This window comes from Lipophrys pholis (genome assembly GCF_963383615.2).
Source record: "Lipophrys pholis genome assembly, chromosome: 18".
Classification (NCBI taxonomy): domain Eukaryota; kingdom Metazoa; phylum Chordata; class Actinopteri; order Blenniiformes; family Blenniidae; genus Lipophrys; species Lipophrys pholis.
The window spans coordinates 17,662,671-17,681,747 of NC_137646.1; the positions used below are offsets into that span (position 1 = coordinate 17,662,671).

Sequence of the window (19,077 nt, forward strand, 5' to 3'; positions counted from 1 at the left end):
AAGAGGTTCTGATTAGTAGCATGATCATTAAAAAGAAAGCGACTCCCTGAAGGTGTCCAATCTCTAATTAGTGCTATATCCTCAACACTTGTCATTGACCCCTACAGGTCTGGTGTGTGTGTGTGTGTGTGTGTGTGTGTGTGTGTGTGTGTGTGTGTGTGTGTGTGTGTGTGTGTGTGTGTGTGTGTGTGTGTGTGTGTGTGTGTGTGTGTGTGTGTGTGTGTGTGTGTGTGTGTGTGTGTAAACGACAGAGGAAACCTGTACAAGAATAAGATACAAGCCCTGCTTTTGTTACATAAAGGAGAAGACGTGTTTGCAAAACACTCTGATGGCTCGTTCGGCAAATCTGCATGTCTTTCTCTAACTACCCAAATTAAGAAGAAGAAAAAAAAAAAAATATGCAACGACGATCCTGTATGTAACTGAGAAATAAAGCAGCTGCTACAGAACAGGAACCTGATAGATTACAGCTGCTTATTCAGCTATTAGCGGGGCAAAACAGTTTCCACATGTCCACATTCACCTCTTTAACACAGCAATTTATCCACTTTGGTGATCACTGCTCCCCTGTGCAATTGTATTTCTTGTATAATGGGAATATAACATAGTTTTGTCCCGTATTGTTCCTCCCATTACCGCCACTGCCAGTTCTTGATTACTTCTTGCTATTGTGCTTTTAAACTCTCGGCCACAATAGACAGAGGCCCATTAATTATTCATTATAATAGGGAATATAAAGAAAAGTACTTCATCTTGTATTTCACAAATGCGATAAATGTATACCTGAGAACAGCATTGCTCTTTAATTAAACTTTTTTTTTTTTGGGGAGGGGGGGGGGAATGTTACATTATTTTGTTATGATTTTAACAAACAAGTAAACATGTTTTCTCAAATTATGACTTAACCTTATTGATCAGTGCAGTCAAGAAATGCCTCCACTTTCTGAATTTGTGAAAATATAACATTTAACCATGGTTAATTTCTTCTTGCATATCGAGCAATTATTGTTCAGGGAAGAACTTACCCAAACAATATTCATAGTAGTGGCAATATCAAAATACACTGCCTGAATTAGTTTTCGACTGAGTGATGAGCCAAACGATACTAAGGTCATCTGTGTATGTACACGGTTATACATGTAGATGCAAAGCATGATAATCAGTTATCTTGTTTTTGTTATAGGGAATAACCTCTGACAGCAAAATAAATCCTTTCCTGATGAGATGATAATGAAATACGAGAGGCCTGGAGACATTTAGCATCATTAACCCTGCAACAGGGCAAATTTGTGTAAGCTTGTGATGTCATCCTTTGTAAAACAAATTTCCCTCACGCCAAGACTGTGTGGGACTTCCAGGTGGCCACTCTGACTGACTGGAACGCAGAAATGGCAAACACACACAAAAAAAAAAAAAGAAAAGAAAAGAAAAAACTTTTTGTGAAATGTATTCTAAAAGTACAGTTTCTCATCAATCTCCGCAAAATCTAGAGCACAGCCGCCAGGGCGAATCTGATGCGAAGGTGTGTGACAGCGAGCCACAGCCATCAAAGCGTGCCGCGTGGGCCGGGGAGTGGTCAGCTGTCACTGAGTGATGAGACGGCATCACAAGAGCCGCCTTCACACATGGGAGGAAGCGGAGCTGGTCGTTCAGCTAAGAGGAAGAAGAACGAGAGAGGGGAGGAAAGGGTGTCTGAACACACAGGTTAATGCGCACCGGCATTTTGACGGAGCGCGGCGGAGGGTGCGGTCTGTGTGATGCATTTGCTGTCGCAGTGTCGACACCCACCTGAGACCTTAGGGGCACTGGATTGGACAGCTCAAGGGCGGAAATTTACCAAACAAAATCTGCTCGGTGGATTAAATCGGCTCTTTGAGAAGCGTAAAAGCCACCAAGTCAAAGCAAACGCACAGAATGTACAGTATGTCTGAAAGATCCATGATCGCCAATCGTCCACGTGGTGAGACGTCGCCGTTCCAGGACCGCCTCATCGTGGTCGCGCAGGTGTTGTTTACATTGCGTGTGACCACTAGCAGGGCAGGCCCAGTAATCACACCACATTACGCGCCGAGCTTCATTGTAAATGATCACCATGTGCATCGCATCAATTTCATGGTTTTACCTGCCAACACAGAAGGATTGAAATTGGTAGCAGGTGTGGAGTAAAACTTGCCAAAACAATCTCCACCATTATTCAATTAAGCCCCCCCCCCCCCCCGAATCTGTTAGGTGTGTTATTATTAGCAAAATAAATTAAAAACCAATTACGCTAGTTGGATGGGGGAGAAAAAGAGAAAGTTGTCATATTAAGCGGCAACTTTCTTTGATGCGTGAGCCCCGGATTACACAAACTTCATTTGGGAAATTGATTGCATGATTATATGTCCTGGCTTCGCTTCCAAATCGTGAGATAGATCTGACGGGGCGGAACCGGACCCCACTGTGCGAGACAGGATTTTTACATTGTCCTTATTAGCTGCAAACAGTGGGGGGAACTAGTGGCTTATGTATAGCAATAGACTGCCAGCAGGTTCTCTCCCTTTGTTCTCCCACTTTCTCATCTCCTCCCCTGCCTTTCTCGTCCTCGCTTCTCCCTGCACCTCATCTTGCCATACATACTGAAGTGTCAGTATAGGGAAGTGAGCTGAACAAATAGTTTCCTTGAAAGGACATATAATTATCCCTTCCTTCTTCTTTTTTTTTTTTTTTTGTTTGGAGGGGTGGGGACTGCTTTCCTGGCCCAAATCAATCAATTTATCATGGAATTGAAAGGAAAATCAATTACATTTGGGAGGTGGGTGATATTGGGGAAAAATACAACAGAGCGAAATGCTGGGTGTCAACACTAGAAACATTAAAAAAATAAAATAAAATCTCTTTCAAGCCCTGAGCACAGCAACCCAGGTCTGACTGTTTCTTCTTGTGCGACAAGTCAGAGAATTTGAGGGGCCACCGAGGGGATCTCACAGCTTCATTACAGCCCGGGAAAAGACTCCGGCTGTGCAGGAGGGAGACGCGGGTTGTGTTGACCTCTCGTTGAGCTCAACCTTTGGGAGGAGCCGTTAAAGTGAAAGTTACTCAGGGACGGAGAAAACGACAGCAAAGTGAGAGAGAACGCTTTTAATAAGGCACTAAGAGAATAGATGAGCGTCTCCCTGCTGGACCGTTGGGAAAGTCAAGGTGAGGAGGCGGGGCGGAGACACATGTCAGCAATCGGCACACAGTCATGTTTATGAGTCATCATAAAGGGTCAGCATGTCACTTCTGGCCGGAGGGAGCCTCGCTAATCTGGGAAGTGCATGGGGGAGCACGCACAAACGGCACTGGTTCATATTAAAAAAAAAAAAAAGTGTTTCATCCGGGAGACAAAAGAGTGTTCACAGAAGACTGACAGGGATAAATACGTTCACTCTCTATCAGGTTTTCTGTATTAAGTGCTCACTTTTTCTGTTGCAAATGCAATATGTCTGCATGTCATTTTGATTGTTTCACCTTACTATCAGCGCCGCTTTGCCTCCATCATCGTTCAGACGCGATGCGATTGCCTCACACTCAAGACTCGCAGCTCATATCAAATAATTATTCAGACAGGAGCTCGAATGAAAACATGATGGATTTGTCTTGTGCTGTGACACCGCCACACGGCACAGGCAAACACGGGCACTAATAGCAGTAACGGCTGTAACAGAGTTTTTCTTTTGTTTTTTTTTTCTCTCCCCCCATTACAACTGATGGAGCGGATCAAATCGCAAATTAATAAAATCAATATTGTATCCGCGGTATGTGTCCATCGATTTAGCACACTCCTCCGCCATTATTAACGGCGGATCTGACTGCACCATCTCACTGGCTTATAAAGATATGGAGAGAGGAGCGGTAATTCATCCTTTAAGAAAAAAAGAAGAAGAAGCAGCTCGCCCGAGCAGAATACAGATAAAAAAAAACTGTCGAGTGAAGGTGGTCGAGAAGAGAGGAGGGGCAGCCGAGATTGAGACTGTGCAGTGAGGGAACAGAGGTAGCAAATAAAGGGATATGGTTGAGGGGGGGGGGCTTTGGGGCAGTGAGAGCACTTAAAGGACAAAATGTAAGTGAAAGTGAGGGAGGCTTGGAAGAAAAAAAAAAAAAAAAAGGGAGTATTAGGACCAAGAGGGAGAGCTTGTCAGTGGAATACAGAGTCGAGACTCTACCACTAAAAGGAGAGTTGGAGTCATGGGTGGCTGATTCTCTTATTAAACACTCAAATCCTTCAGTTGGTTTCAGGAACTTGGTAAGGACACTTGTGTTAAAAGCCCAACCACAATTGAGCTGCCGTGCCTGCATTTATACCGCAGTACAAATGAACACAGAGAAACTCGACGTATTTTTGTAAACTTTTGTTGCGGGACGAGATTTCCGCTTGAAAACATACATTCATACCTTCCCCATTTATACAAGGTGAGCAGCCATATAAAAAAAGTGTAGGCACACATATACAAAGAACTGCCTCTAAACGTGGAGCCAAAATCACCTGATTGCTTTATTCGGGAAGCATGACGCGGGCTGTCACAAATGAAATCGTTCATATCCTGCTATAAAATGTGTCTGAAAATCCATCTCTGGTGACCGCTTGTGATTACAGTTTGCGTCCCTATTCAATATACAAATAAACGCCTACATGACTTCTGCTATGTTTATGAGTTACCAACGAGTCGGTTTCCCACCCCCCATCCTTGGGTGATAGCTGGCCACGATCTACAGTTATACATCACAAGATCCCTCCAAATTCTTTCCCCATGGACCACTAATAGGAGGCCTGGATGCTGGCGCAATTAACTGGCGCAGAAACGTCTTTCCAAATGTATTGGACAGTTTTTTTTGTGTTTTAAAAAGTTTTTTTTTTTTTTTTTTTTAAGAAATGTATTGTTTAAAAGAAGGCACCAGAAGTCACATGGTTCTCATGAGTATTGCAGACTTCCCATTAGTCAAAAAGGTAATTACTTTACATTGTGTTAAGGGAGATCAACACAGGACAGGAAAGCCAAGTCTCTACATTGGGTGGTAGCTTTTATCCCCCCCCTATTTTATCAGGGGTCATTATGTCTGACTGTGTGCCTCAATATGATTTTTCCGAAAGGTGACACCGGTGAAATAAAGTGAGTGTAATGAAAACAGGATGGGATGGGACTGGGAATTTTTACAAGCTATCCAACCGTGAGCAACCGGCCTGAAATAATGAAGGCCTCCTGGTTCAGTTGGGTCCGGTCAGGCCTCCCGTCAGACTGGAGGTCAGTCACAGTGCGACTTTGATAAGGACTGGCTGGAAACCAAACCTCTAAGTTAAACAAGCAATACGTTTGATATGCGGCCACGCCGTTTGAGTATGTCCAGAATATAGCACATATACATAAATTTAAAAGAATTACATTGGGATCCCGCAGTGAAAGTAATGGGTTCTGGATGAGATGGGACTTGCAGTGACATAAGCCCAGCAACTAATGGAATTGTGAAAGTAGAATTACTGTCTCCAAGTTGTACAGCTCCAGCATTGAGTGAAGTTGCCATTGACATTGATTGTTTGCTCGGAGCAGGGGACCGCAAACCTTCGCCCTTCTGCAGAACTCCATGTAAATTAAGTTGTTTTACACTTCCATTTGAATTTTTCACCGACAAACCTTTACAGAAGACAATATTTCAACAGGGTTTTTTATCTTGCGGTTCAAGATAACAAAAATCTGCCTCACATACTTCTATGTCATCTGACTGGCACTTTTCACCACACACGATTTATACTGTGAATCTGAGCCCGGTCTTCAGTTGGAATAAAATTCAATGGGGACAGACTCATTTGTTGCAGTAAATCTATTTTCTGGAGATTAAATATGTTTATCTGCTGCAGATACATTTCATTTGTTGTGCTCTTTTGATGACAAGGTTGTACAACTGGTGAGGAAACCCAGAAAATATACGAAGGGGATACTGTTGTGGAATATAATAATAATAAATAAAAAAAATAGTCAGTTTAGGCATTTAGAAAAAGCGGGCATGTAGAATTTCAACTATGACGTTGACATTTGGTCAACAAAGGATGATCAAATAACCCTTTAACAGGAGATTCATATCCGTATCATATCGTATTCGTATCAATCTCCCAGTGAGAAGTGGTGCGTGCCAGAAAATGAATTTAACGTTTGTGAGGTGCACACAGAGAGGATATGACTGTGTTTTGGCAGTTTCTGTGGAATATGGTAATTTGCCCATCCAAGATGATACAATCTCTCAAATGCTTACAGGGGAATGGGTTGTGGAGATCTCAGCTTCATCTGTCAAGCTGTACTATTGACCTTCAACCACCAAAAGAATTACTCTTCAATTTAAAGCGTTACATTTGGGAATCTTCTGCAAACAAAGCAGAAGGTGGTGAAAGTGAGTGCACGGTGACACATTTCTGTGGATATTAGATACCATTCACCAATAGAAGCTATACTGATTACTCTCACAGATGGGCAGGTAGATGTATGTTCCTCACACAACAAAGTGGATTATTTTGGAACTGGAGAGAACTGCTCATGCAGGACTGCTGCTTCAGAAACTTTCTTCTGGACTGTGTGCCCACCACTGGGACTCTGAGCTCCCTCGGGGTCTTTACTCCTCGCCACACAGCAAAGCAGACCGATATCTGCACACAGATGTGCCACACTTTATAGACTTCTGTCACTTCGAGATACTGCAGAGGGGTGCTGAGGGGACAGCTTTGACACCCGTTTCTTTCTGATTTCTACATGCTTTCTTACAGACTGTTCTTTGAGATTTTCTCCCCCCCCCCCCCCCCCCCCCACAAATCGATTTTTCCACTAGTTCTTTTCATGCCTTGTCATAGTTTATACATGAATGAACTTGAGGAGAACACAGTCGTGCTTCTATGTTTCTATCAGCGGACTATGAAAATGCCACATAAATTATTCTGATGGAGTCTGGATTTGAAGTCTGATTAAAACTGCATCACTGTCCGTTGCAGCTTCAGCTATGTGACCCAGGAAAGACACATTAAGTAGCTGAGATAGCAAAATGTGCACATTGCAAGGAGTCGGCCATGGAGAAAAAAAAAAAAACCCTGATATGTGCCAACTTTGGATCACAGGTAGGGAAAAAGCTTTCGCTTCACAACATAAAAGTTACTGTCAGGCAGTCTGCTGAGGGAGCCATGTAAGGACATGAAAAGTTTGAAAGATAGTTTTGATTCGAATATGAATTGCTAGAATCTGCTTCAATCCAGCAGCTGCGCTTGACAGAGCTACTGGCCTGTGATCAAATATTTCCATGTTTTTATGTCACTTCTCAGAAATCAACAGACCATCGGGATTTTACGGGACATACAGTAATTATCGTAACTTTGCAAGTTCCACTTCGGAGGTCACTATAAAACAATACCGGAGGCCAAATGGCACTGGCCATGCCACTTCCTCTGAACCCACCTGGATTTCCTCTCTCTGTGTCCATCCTGTCACTTCATGCTGATCCTTCCCTTCTCCACCCAGATTTTTCCACTTGGGTCCGAAGCAGACTGGCAGTGTTTTTCACCTGCGGTCCTAATCAAAACAGTTTTATCCCCCGGCCACCCCCGCCCGCTCAGAGACGCTTCAGTCGTTTGAACAATACTTTGGTTGTCCACTGAGCTGAAATGAGCCACTACACTATGTATGTTTGGTTTTTCATGAGAGTCAAATGGCCTTTCTTGCTGCGAAGCAAACAGATTACACATGACCAGGCATGTTTCTTCAAAGATAATAAAGTGCTGCCAACTGGGGGAGCTAATGGGACGACTGTGACACCTACCAAGTCTGAAATGGTACACAGCCAGCACCATGTGACAGAATACATTACCAGATAGGTGCTTCATTCTTTTGTTGAATGCCACCGACAACATAACTATAATGAATCTACATTGATCGCCCACATAGTCCCCTGTTGATTGATTTCAATACTGTATCCTTAATACAGAATCTACTTCTTTGTTAGACAAACAAGATTCCACTGTAGAAGTTCGGGGAAATTAAATGGAAACTCGTTGCCATAATTGATGCAGGATGCAGAGAATGAGAAAAGCATTAATCTCCCTGTCAGTTCAAACAAAGACATTAACAACCGATAAACAGCGGCACCAGCATCCGTCGGTGGGACACCACGTTGACAAACTGCATCACTTCTCCACTCTACACAACACTGTCAATATCACATCCTGTTCTCAGACAGGGTGCCGTGTTTTTCATGTTGCAGGAATCATCATGCGTTATCACACCCACCGCTGGGCCTTAATCTGCTGTACGAGACTGGATGACACATTGGAGATATTTGTGTGTTTGGAACATTACCAGTGTGCAAGTTTATTGAGTTGCGGATGAGTCATTGTTGTTAGGAGGAAATGAGAACGGGTTGAAGTATTAGGCACTGGTTAGGACTGTGGGATACGTACTGTAGGGAACACATTCATATTGGACCTCCAGGTATTTGTAGGTGCCCGGGCATGGGTCAGGGAACACGTCTGGTCCAGCCACAACAGCACACTGGGTCCTGTTATTACACCTGAAACGAGAGGGGGGGAAAAAAGGACTTGATCAATAACACAGCAATATTACAGATTTTTGTTCTTCTGATTGGCCACAATATACAGTAGCACATTAGTCAGATATTTAATTTGAGGATATTGACGGTGAAAGTAATAAGTTCTGTTGCTGGAATAATTCAAACTGCAAAGGATCCCTGAAACAAGAAAATGGATTGTACAGTCTTACAGAAAAACTGTATATTTAAATTAGTCCTCTAATTTTGGGGTTTCAGATTAATCAATCATACAAGAGAAAACTAAGGACATGAAATAATGTTGAACTTACTAAAGACAAGTATTTCAAAGAGAACAGTAATTAAAAAAAAAAAAAAGAAGACGAATGCCAGTGGATTCACATTTAATGCTTCAAGCAGAAAGTGCCCTAAACTGGAAACAGACACTGGCATTTATCGGTTATCGGCTGAGTTTTGGTAAATATGTAAGCAGTTGATGATTGGAAGAGTAAACCAATGGTTGTTTTTCATAGGTTTGACTGTGTTTACCACCAGCCCGCCACCTTGAGGATTATAAATAAGTAACCTCTAAAAGTGTGTGCGCATGGGTAAAATACAAATAGCTGACGATTACACCATACAGAGCAGTTTACTGTTGTAACATTTCACCATAGAAGCATTTCTGTTTAATTTTTTTTTAACAAGGCCTACACTAAATAACGATGAAAAAGTATTTTGCATTATCAATTGCAAACATTCACATGTGCCACCTCTATCTACTATGAATGATCTTAAATGGTGTTAGGGGAAGTGTGAGTGTTTTTAAGCACAGTGGTGCAGTGATGTGAGGGGAGTTTTGTGATCTGTGACCCCTTTTGCTGCAACTGAGCTGGGACGGTAGTTTATTAAAGTATTACAAAGAAAAGGTCAGGTGGCTGAAACTAAGACAAGATGTGGAAATACAGGATCAATGTGCATTGGAAAACTTATCTTGTCTATACTTGTGATTTAGCTGAACAATGGGTCATCTTCTATTATCATTAATGCAGAAAACCAGATCATTCTAAAGACTTACTGGACATTGCATTAATGGTGATTTATAAGTGACTGGTTCCAAGGATGGATGCTGATGTTCAAAGAAAAAGAGAAAATACAGAAGGGCTGGTGACATTAAGTATTTTCTAAGGTTCACGCAGCATCATCATGGGTGAATTCACTTCTGGAGGAGTGGAGTTGAAGCCGTGGACGTAGCATGAGCAGGTTGCATCGTTATTAAGGCATGATGGATGGTGGCGTTGGAGGTGGAGAGGACACAATCCACTAAGTGCGAAATCGGCTCCAACGTGAAATGTAGGTCTTCATTAAAGGACACAATTATGGTGCCGGCGGTGTTCTCCGTGTGCCATTTTGTTTTTGGCAGTCATCAATCAAAACCCCACTTCATATGCAAAGAAAGCCCCTCACCACACACAACAACACTTACCTAACAACACTTGTTCCTAAATATTTTGACAGATATTGATCTGTTGGGGCGCTGTGTCCGTTTGCTGAATTAAAATAAGAGAACATGAATGTGGGTGGGATCTCTACTACATATGTTATAGAATATGTGATCTTAATGAGGCTGCAAGTATACCATATATACAGGATCGCGGTCCATCAAATCTATAGTCATTTACTATCCACCATTATCTCGCAATATATAAAAAAGGTATTTATTCCCCACCATGGCAAATCACAGTCTAAGTCCTGTAGAGGTCAAGGCGGGGTCTGACACAATGATTCATACGCCACAATTAAAGGATTCTCGACACCTTAATTAACATTGATTGGCTGCCGACTAATCAATCGAACCAGTGAGGGACAAGCAAAAAAGGAGCCCATCTCATTTTGAGCCGAGCCAGTAATGAGATATGGTCTGCCGACTCTTCCCCACGTGAGCTTTACGGGATCGTGAACCCCCCCCCTGCCACCCACCTCACCGTCTGTAACTCACTCACTCACCTGCCTCAGTCAGCTGTCGGCAGCTTGTCACCGACCCATGAAGAGTTAATTTGCAGGCAGTAAGTGCCGGTCAAACAAATACGGGGTCAAGCCTATGAAACTGAGAAACAATTAAAAAGACAACGCTCCCGTCTCCGCAGCCTCTCGCTTGCGTTTTTCTTCTGCTTTATTCGGTTTCGAGCTGGTGGCTGAGAGGCTGGTAATCAGCAGGTGAGAACACTGCTTAAGATTAGGTGTCACACAGGATTAGATGAGAGCAGGATAAAAGAGATATAACCGGCATGAGGTTGAAGGCGCAAATGCACCAACGAATGGACATATAAATGGCAAGACATGCAGTTTTTCTCATTACAAAACAGATGTAAAGAATTTGCTGAATTGCTTCACAGAGCAGCGCAAGTACCTGTTTGATCTGTCGAAACCATTAAAAAAGGACAGCGGGAATATATTTTTGGAATCAACGACGCTGCCCCAGATGTTAAGCTATGAGCAAATCTGAAATTTTAATCATTTGGTGGTTTATAATAACTTTCTTTTGAGGGATTAAACATCGTAATGTGTATTTAACATGGATTGCAAACTTAATCTCAGCCTTAACATCTATCTTGACCCATATTGCAAATCCCTTTTATCACTGCTGTGCATTTATTTTTTTAAACCATTGCGTACACACACACACACACACACACACACACACACACACACACACACACACGCACGCACGCACACACACCATCACAGAGCCACAAATACCTCCTGATCAGTTTTCCTATAGTATCCTGAAGGCACCTGGACATTGCAGGGGAATAAAATAAGGTGGAGAAATAATTACAATTAAATGTATTAAGTACAAATCAATAATGGAGTGGGAGAAGGGATCGATGGCGAGAGAAGCAACCCACACCACGTGCCACAACGACTTCACAATACCAATTAGGAGGGTAATCAGGATTTCATCAGACACTTGGCTCTGATGGAGCCCTTTGAACTACCCGGGGGGGGGGGGGGGGTGGATGGATTCCCTGTGAGTGATGCATTCATAAACATATAGGAGTAGGTGCAATGCAGGAAGAGGAGAACAGCAGGTGGTTCCAAGCTATCTTGGAGGATATATACAGTCAGTAGATGAATGGATGTATAAGACGAGCATGTGCTATTGTTATCTATTGCTGCATATTACTGAACTCCTTGGCCCGCATAATATCCAGGAAAAGAGAATGTGCTGCAGAATTCTTTCCCAGCTTATAAACCAGTGATTTCTGAGATGCAGAAAAAGTTAAATGTTGCAGATATATATATATATATATATATATATATATATATATATACACATGTAATCCTTAGTTACTCTAGTATCAGAGGGAAATAAATCAAATATCTTTTCCTTTGTCATCCTTTTCCACAATATGAGCTGGGACAGGCCACCGTTTAAAAAGCCTGGTATCATTACTACCCTGGCAGCAGCATTACAAAGTGCTCTCCACTGGTCACATAATGACAGCGACTGATAAAGGATTACATGGTCATCTGGAAGTAATCATCGATGAGATCAGGTTTCACAAAACAGAACTCCGCCCCACCGAAAAATAAAAAAAGGCAATTTTGAACGTTTGGCCACAAACTACCCCATTTTTATCCACATTCTTGCTTTTCCGCCCATGGAGCTTTTTTACCCCGACTGTTCCATCGTCTGCTGTTTGTTATAACAGGCAGATTAGAACTCAGACTGCCAGCTGACGAGGGGAGATGTGGCACAAAGCACCAGAGCCCTATGTAAGCACAAACTGTAATCACTATAATCACCGGCTGATCCCGTTGCTGCCTCTGATGACAGTAAGTGGGCTTAGTCCCTTCAGTCTGTTGACCAATGACACAAGGCAAATAATAAATGCATTCATTAATGAATGGATGGATGGATGAATGAGTCAATAAATCAATCAGAAAGGAAGACGTGAAACCGACGGTAGCGGAAGACAGGGACAGTGCAGCTGCTGTCAAAGTGAGACAGATTTGTCCATGTTGGAGAGTAATAAAAGAGAATTGGTGTGCACCACTGTTCGCTTTTCAGAACTCAAGTGATTTATATCAGGAGAGAAATACCAACCGAGTGAAAGGAGGAGAAGGTTCGCCAGTTTTTTAAAAGTTCAGGAGTGAAAAGGGAAAAAAAAAAAAAAACGAAAATGTTGCCGAAGCTGCTTCCCGCACGCCAAATTGCTCTGAGCTATTTTCCATAGAATCCATGTCAAAGAATTGTGCCTGAAGCGAGGCAAATAAGAGCGGCGACAGTTCAGCTGCTGTTCTGCATTGAAGGGACATTTCTTGAGTTCCTTCACAGTTCGTATATCTTCGATGAAGCGGTCCCTGTGAGGGACCACAAAGTTTCCACTTGCTTCTAGAAGAACTCGTTCCTGTGACACTCACACACTGATGTTGGCTTCTGTGATAAGTCGACCAAAAGAGAATGCACTTTTGGGATGTGTGACTATCTGCCAAGACAATGTGCAGGTTGGCATTGTTTGTTTCATCTCTATTTGCCGTGTACACACGAGCGAGAGTTTGTATTTCTAACAATAGGGAGGGAAAGGAGAAAAGTGGGAGGGGGGGAGTGACGGACCGGTCAATATTCCCATCCCTCTGTTGGGACCCATTACGCCTTAGTGATGGGCTTCGCCACCCACAGTGGATGTCATTCATTATCTTTCCCTTCTGCATGCTCCCGCATCCATCTTTTCTTATTCAGCCCATCTCCTGGAGCACACCCGTGCGCGCACACACACACACACACACACACACACACACACACACACACACACACACACACACACACACACACACACACACACACACACACACACACACACACACACACACACACACACACACACACACACACACACACACAAAAGGGCAACCTTTAAAACTCCCATGTAAACCTCACAAAAAGCATTACAAGAAGGGAAGCAGTGGCCTTAGGCACTGAGCATTTGGATCTCCAGTTAAACTGAAAAGCATCAAATAGTAATAGCTTGGTGTCAAATAGTGCAGCTTCTTTTTAAAAAAAAAAAGGAATTATCAGTTTAAGTCCCTGTGGAAGCCCATTGTTCACAGTGAGAGGCTTGTTAAGAACCATATGCATAACGATTCCTGTTGCTGGGCTGCTATAGAAAAACGAGGGTCTTTTTTTCCCCCCCTAATTATTTGGAGTTACTTCAAAGATACCTCACGCTGGGGATTATCAAACAGACTCGAACAACCATGCATGTAATTTATTTCAAGGAAAAATTAACTAATTTTATTTAACTCCTCCAGCAAACTTGTAGGAACCTAAACAACAAACAATAATATGACTATTGATAGAGAGACAATCAATTAAATTAAAACAAACTGTTGGAGAAGTGAAAAAAAAAGCGTCTATCTTTTCTTGAACTTGCAGACACAATTGTAAATGGCAGTTTTCCTGGCAACCGATCTCCTATATTCAGACTAAACCAATCTGTGCTTGTACTGGCAGCCGTGTGCATTACATAGCACAATTGGCTGCACCACAGCAGTGTGGGGGAGCGGCCCCCGTAAAGGCAAACGTCTTTCACTGAGTTAGTAAGTGAGTGATGATGTTAAATCCCTCGTCTCGTGTTCCATACACAGTCCAGTTATTTACTAATTATTAACCCAGACAGAGAAGAAGCTGTCTGCAGGCCACATGGATGTGTGGACTTGACGTACTTCTGAAACCTTTCCAGACAGTTGAAAGTAAAGAAATTGTGTGTTATAATCCAGTACTTTCCAAACCCGAGGTGCATAACAACCCCAGAGGGTGATGAATGCCGTGGGGGCACCAGAGATCAAAAGAATAAATTTGCAAAACAAACAAAATACTACTTTACTTACTATTGGTTTTGGATGTTGGTGGACTTGCTCACCAGTGGCTTCAATGTAATGTTTTGGCAAATCAAATCACTCAGGGGATTCACTACCTTTATTAGAGGCAATCTTCGGTGACCACTGCGATAGAGTCCCAAGACTTTGTGTTGACTGATGTTTTAAATTTACATAAACGTTTTTATTGAAACTGCGAGAGCCACTGTTGTATAAACAGACACACAGAATGCATCAAACGATTTCCAGTTTTACTTGAAAAGGGGGATCAGTAATGAAATCTAACTCAATCTAACCATTGCTTGGCAAGACGTTTATTGTTGCCCGTATTTCATTGAATAACTTGGTAGCACACTTGTCATCCGGTCCTCATGTTGCCTGGAACATTTGGGATTTGCAAGCACCTGGGAATCTTTAGCCTACAGTTTGCTGGATGTGCTTTTGAATCTAGTGGAACTGTGTATCGAAGATGATTTAAATGTAGTCTTTGAATAAAACAGTAAGGGTTTCACTTAAAATTATGTAACTTCTGGTATTCATTTCGGCACCAGGTAAGTTGGCTTTTCATGTATCCAATACCATCTGTCTTCTGCCCCTCCTTTATCCATAGCACACTTGGGGCTGATCCCAGCTGACAAAGAGAAACACAACTGTGTTCACATTGGCACGTACCGACAATTTAAGGGCACCGGTTAACAATGAATTGCATGTTTTGGGACTGTGGGAAGAAATTAGACACCATGAAAGCTCCAAACTGCGCATAGTAAGGCCCGGGCCAGACTCAAAAGCACCACTTTGCACCACTATGCAATCGCATTCAATTCTAGTTTGAAGAAGTACTTTATTGTCTTGATGCAACAAACACAGACCAATTCATGCTGCAGTGATCGCTGAAGGTATGCCCTAGAGAAGAAAACACTTTAAGAAAATAAACACATTTGAATGTGATCTTAAAAGGCATACGTTGGCCTGGACTGACATAAATTTTGCATCACATTAAAGTATTTCTCCGGTGGTTCTGCGAGTTAGATAAAAAGCTTCTAAAGTGATTACCGTAATTTATTTCAAAGGGGATAGAAAACCCATCAATTAAATCCACATCTACTAAAAAGCAATGCATAAATCTGGAGGTGGGCGTTATTTGAAGGAGGTGTGTCTGGAAGTACTGGTGTCTGCAGATGGGTGTTATTGCTGAGTCATGCCAGTGTGACTAATCACAGCTGGTAAACTCTATTAAAAGTGCTCAGAATCTCAGAGGTACATGGAGGTAAACTCGTTTCGATGGTTTAACTTACCGCAAAATCAAGTGAGCTTACTGGTGTAAGAGTGAGGAGGAAAAAAAAAAAAAAAGTTTGGGGAGAATAACAGCTTTAGCCAAAGAGCGATACACATTCAAACGACCTACGCAGAGAGATGCACCTCACTTGCATGCAGACACTTAACCTTGTCTATGCCCAACTAACTGACCAATTATCTCTAATGGCGCCGCCGAATCTGGCCAACAAATTGTCTCTTTATTCTAAAGCAGCACACTTTGTTTCCAAAACATGGGGAGAGCCGCTCGGCGCCGATTGAAAACCAGAAGAGGAAGATTGGGAATGAATGTGTTCAAGCATAAACACAATGGTTGGAGAGTGGGCGTGGGGGATCTAAAGTGCATCGCCGAAGGAGCTCAGCGTTGTCGAGTGCTTTGGCGCACAAAGCACAGCACAGACGCAAGCGAAGACGTTGAAGTGGAGGCACCTTCGCGTTCAACAGATGATTGATCAACGGGAAGTGTCGCAGTTGATTAGGACGACGGCATTTAAAGATTAGCGCGCCGCACCGCCGCCCGCCTACCGGGTGGCATTAGCAACATGCTACGGAACTTCAGAAACTCATCCGTCGGTGTTTGCATGCAACACTATCCGGGTGACAAAACATTAGCCACATTCCTTTTTTTTTTATAGGATTAACTATGTGGAACTAAGCAGAAATGAATAAAGCAGTGAAGATAGAGTGTTTATGCGCATGAGCTATATGAATGACCTTTATCAGGGTCTATTAAGTATGGAATAAGAGTTTCATTAGGGATGGTGAAACAAAGGTCAGGATTGATCATCTCTCATGAACTCCTTTCACTGCTACATAAATTCAATGCTAGTGCTCCAAAAAAATGAGCATCTCAAGCTTATTTTTTTTTCCTTCTGACAAGCATAATCCCTCTCAGCCATTCTCGCAGATTAGTGGCTTTCAGAAGATTTTACATCACACAGTTTCCCCCTCTCTCTAATATTGTATTCGGAAGATAAGCCATGGTTCATCCCGATGCACAACAAGAACACAGAAATACAGCGGTGCTGAAGCGACGCGAAGTTGATGTCTTGGGCGAGACGATGAGCCTGAATAAGGAGTGCGCCTGAGTTTTTAAGTTCCCACTCCTGAGCTTGTGGTTGGGGGGGGGGGGGGGGGGGGGACATATGGATTCAACTGTGAGGCCTTGAGCTTGGCGAGAGCCCAAATGCCGAAAGTACAAGCATGAGAGCTCAGCTGGGTAAACACGCACTCGTCTTGTTCGGCTGGAGCACTTCAACTGAACTAATGACTAAAATAATATTTGTAACACAGAAGACAGAGCTTTTTTTTTTCTTTAATGTCATGTGGATGAATGAGCTTAATGTAAGCAACGATCAACCAAAGGCTTCTCCTTTGAATTACGTTTGTGTCTAAAACCAAAACCAGTAAACAGACTGTGGTAAATTGTTCCATCCTCCTCGTTGCGTTATGCTTTAGATATACATGGGCCACTTTTGCATCCCAGTGAAACGATTCCTGGTCTGAGTTGGTCATGTTCTCACAAGTTTCCTCCCCAAATGTGCAAAAAGTGGGTTTCGTCACCTGGGATCGGCTACAGCGTCCTGCAACACTAAATTGGGTAAAATAGTACTGAAGCTGGATGGTTGGATTAAATATTCATCATCCTGAGAAAATCAGTCGCTATCCTTTTGATTTCCTCGCTTTAATGTGTTCTGTAATTCCCCATTTTTTTCTATTCTTTGCCTGTAAAAGGCGCTCACAAAAGGTTAACTTGTGTAGCTTTAGCCTCTTTCGTCTTCGGTTCAAAGTGAAACGCGAGGGGACGACGGGGAATGGAGGTCAGGCCAGATAAAGGTTAGAACCTCGGGAGACGTACTCCTCCCAGGGTGATGATGATACTTCTGAGAAGAAATACATTAACCAGGAGTTGAGGGCTGCTCTCTGTTGGGTTGGAATCAGAAGAGGTTTCATAAGAGCATAGGGAAGTGCACAGACATCACAAAGACTGCTGAGCACACTGGGTAAACAAACCAGGCATTTTGAAGTAACCATACAGAAGATAGATTGAAACAGTCCACATTGCTGAGGTTCACGTCCTTTTTTTCCTTTTTCTTTGCTTTAGATGTTTAACTGAGCAACAAGAATTTTGAACTCTTCCACAGGACATGGCGCACTAAGACATGCCTTCTATTGTACGTTGCACTACTTTGTCACAACAATAACTTTCGGCTCGAGAGCCGGAGCAGGCAAAGGTCTGAATTAAAAGGGAATAAAACACTTTTTTGCAATATAGTGAATGCCTATGAAATTAAGAGTTCTGGAATATGTGAAATTCACAGAATAGCGAAACTGAAATCAAAGGAAGAAGAGTGAGGGGAAATGTGCGACAAGAAATTACAAACCCAAAGCAATTTCTTAGCATGAATTTTGGATTTGATTTTTTTTATTTTTTTCCTTCTCTGTACTTTGAAGGAGCAAAAAATTCAGCTGCAGTCACATCAGACTTGCTCAGTTGGCCTCTTTGAAATTAATCCATCTATTTACAAGTCACAACGGGTATTAGGTGATGCAATTCCTCCCTCCACCTGAAAGGTCAATCCATGACTCTGCACATGTTTTAGACATCCATCTGGCTGTGCACGTCCAAATTCCATCGGAATATAAATTTTGGCCCGTGCTGCAGAGTGCCGTTGGTGTGGGATGCTTCCAAATTCAACATTAGGGAGAGAGAGGAAAAAAAAAAGAAAAGAAAAAAGCACAAAAAAAAGAAAAAACCCCATGGTGATCCAAATAAATCCCATAAAAGTTTTTTTTAGAAGGAGTACAGTCAAGAATTTATACTGCTGGTGTATTGTTTAATGACACAGTAAAACCTTGGCCCTGTACGACAATGTATTTAGATTAGTGTTACAGTTCATGGTGAAGCAGTCCAATGTTATTCCTTCACATGTTTTTTTTTTTTTGTTTTTTTTTTTTACATTATTTAAAAAACAATGGAGGTGGTGTGACGAATCCTCTCGGTCATGTCTGCTCCGTGTCTTCATAAATGCATTTGCATGTGCGGGCTTATCTCTGCTTTCAAGGCAGCGCCGCAGCGAGTGGTCTTTTGGAGCACAGACATGAGTGTCTATCTCAAAAGGGCAAAGATAAACTCACCAGAATAATCCTCAGCCATTTCCTTGGATGTCTCTTGATACACATCTTGAAAATTGCACAGCTCAAAAGAGAGCAAAGAACAATGTTTTCTTTTAAACGTGATAGTGATTCCAAGTCTGGCCAATATTAGTTTAAATATCCCTCTCACTGAAACACATATTGAACCGCAGCCTTGCAGCCGGAGTGGAATTTCCAATAAATAATGCATTA

At 42.4% G+C, this 19,077-nt stretch overlaps 1 protein-coding gene across 2 annotated transcripts in view; it reads right to left on the reverse strand.

The window, feature by feature from the left end:
* Positions 1-19,077, reverse strand: part of LOC308124001 (adhesion G protein-coupled receptor L3) — a 236,365-nt gene that overhangs the window by 98,372 nt on the left and 118,916 nt on the right. For both annotated transcript variants that reach the window (XM_080486757.1, XM_080486756.1), the window contains exon 5: positions 8,450-8,559. In XM_080486757.1, coding sequence (XP_080342883.1) covers positions 8,450-8,559 — 110 coding nt within the window. The remainder of the gene's footprint in view (positions 1-8,449; positions 8,560-19,077) is intronic.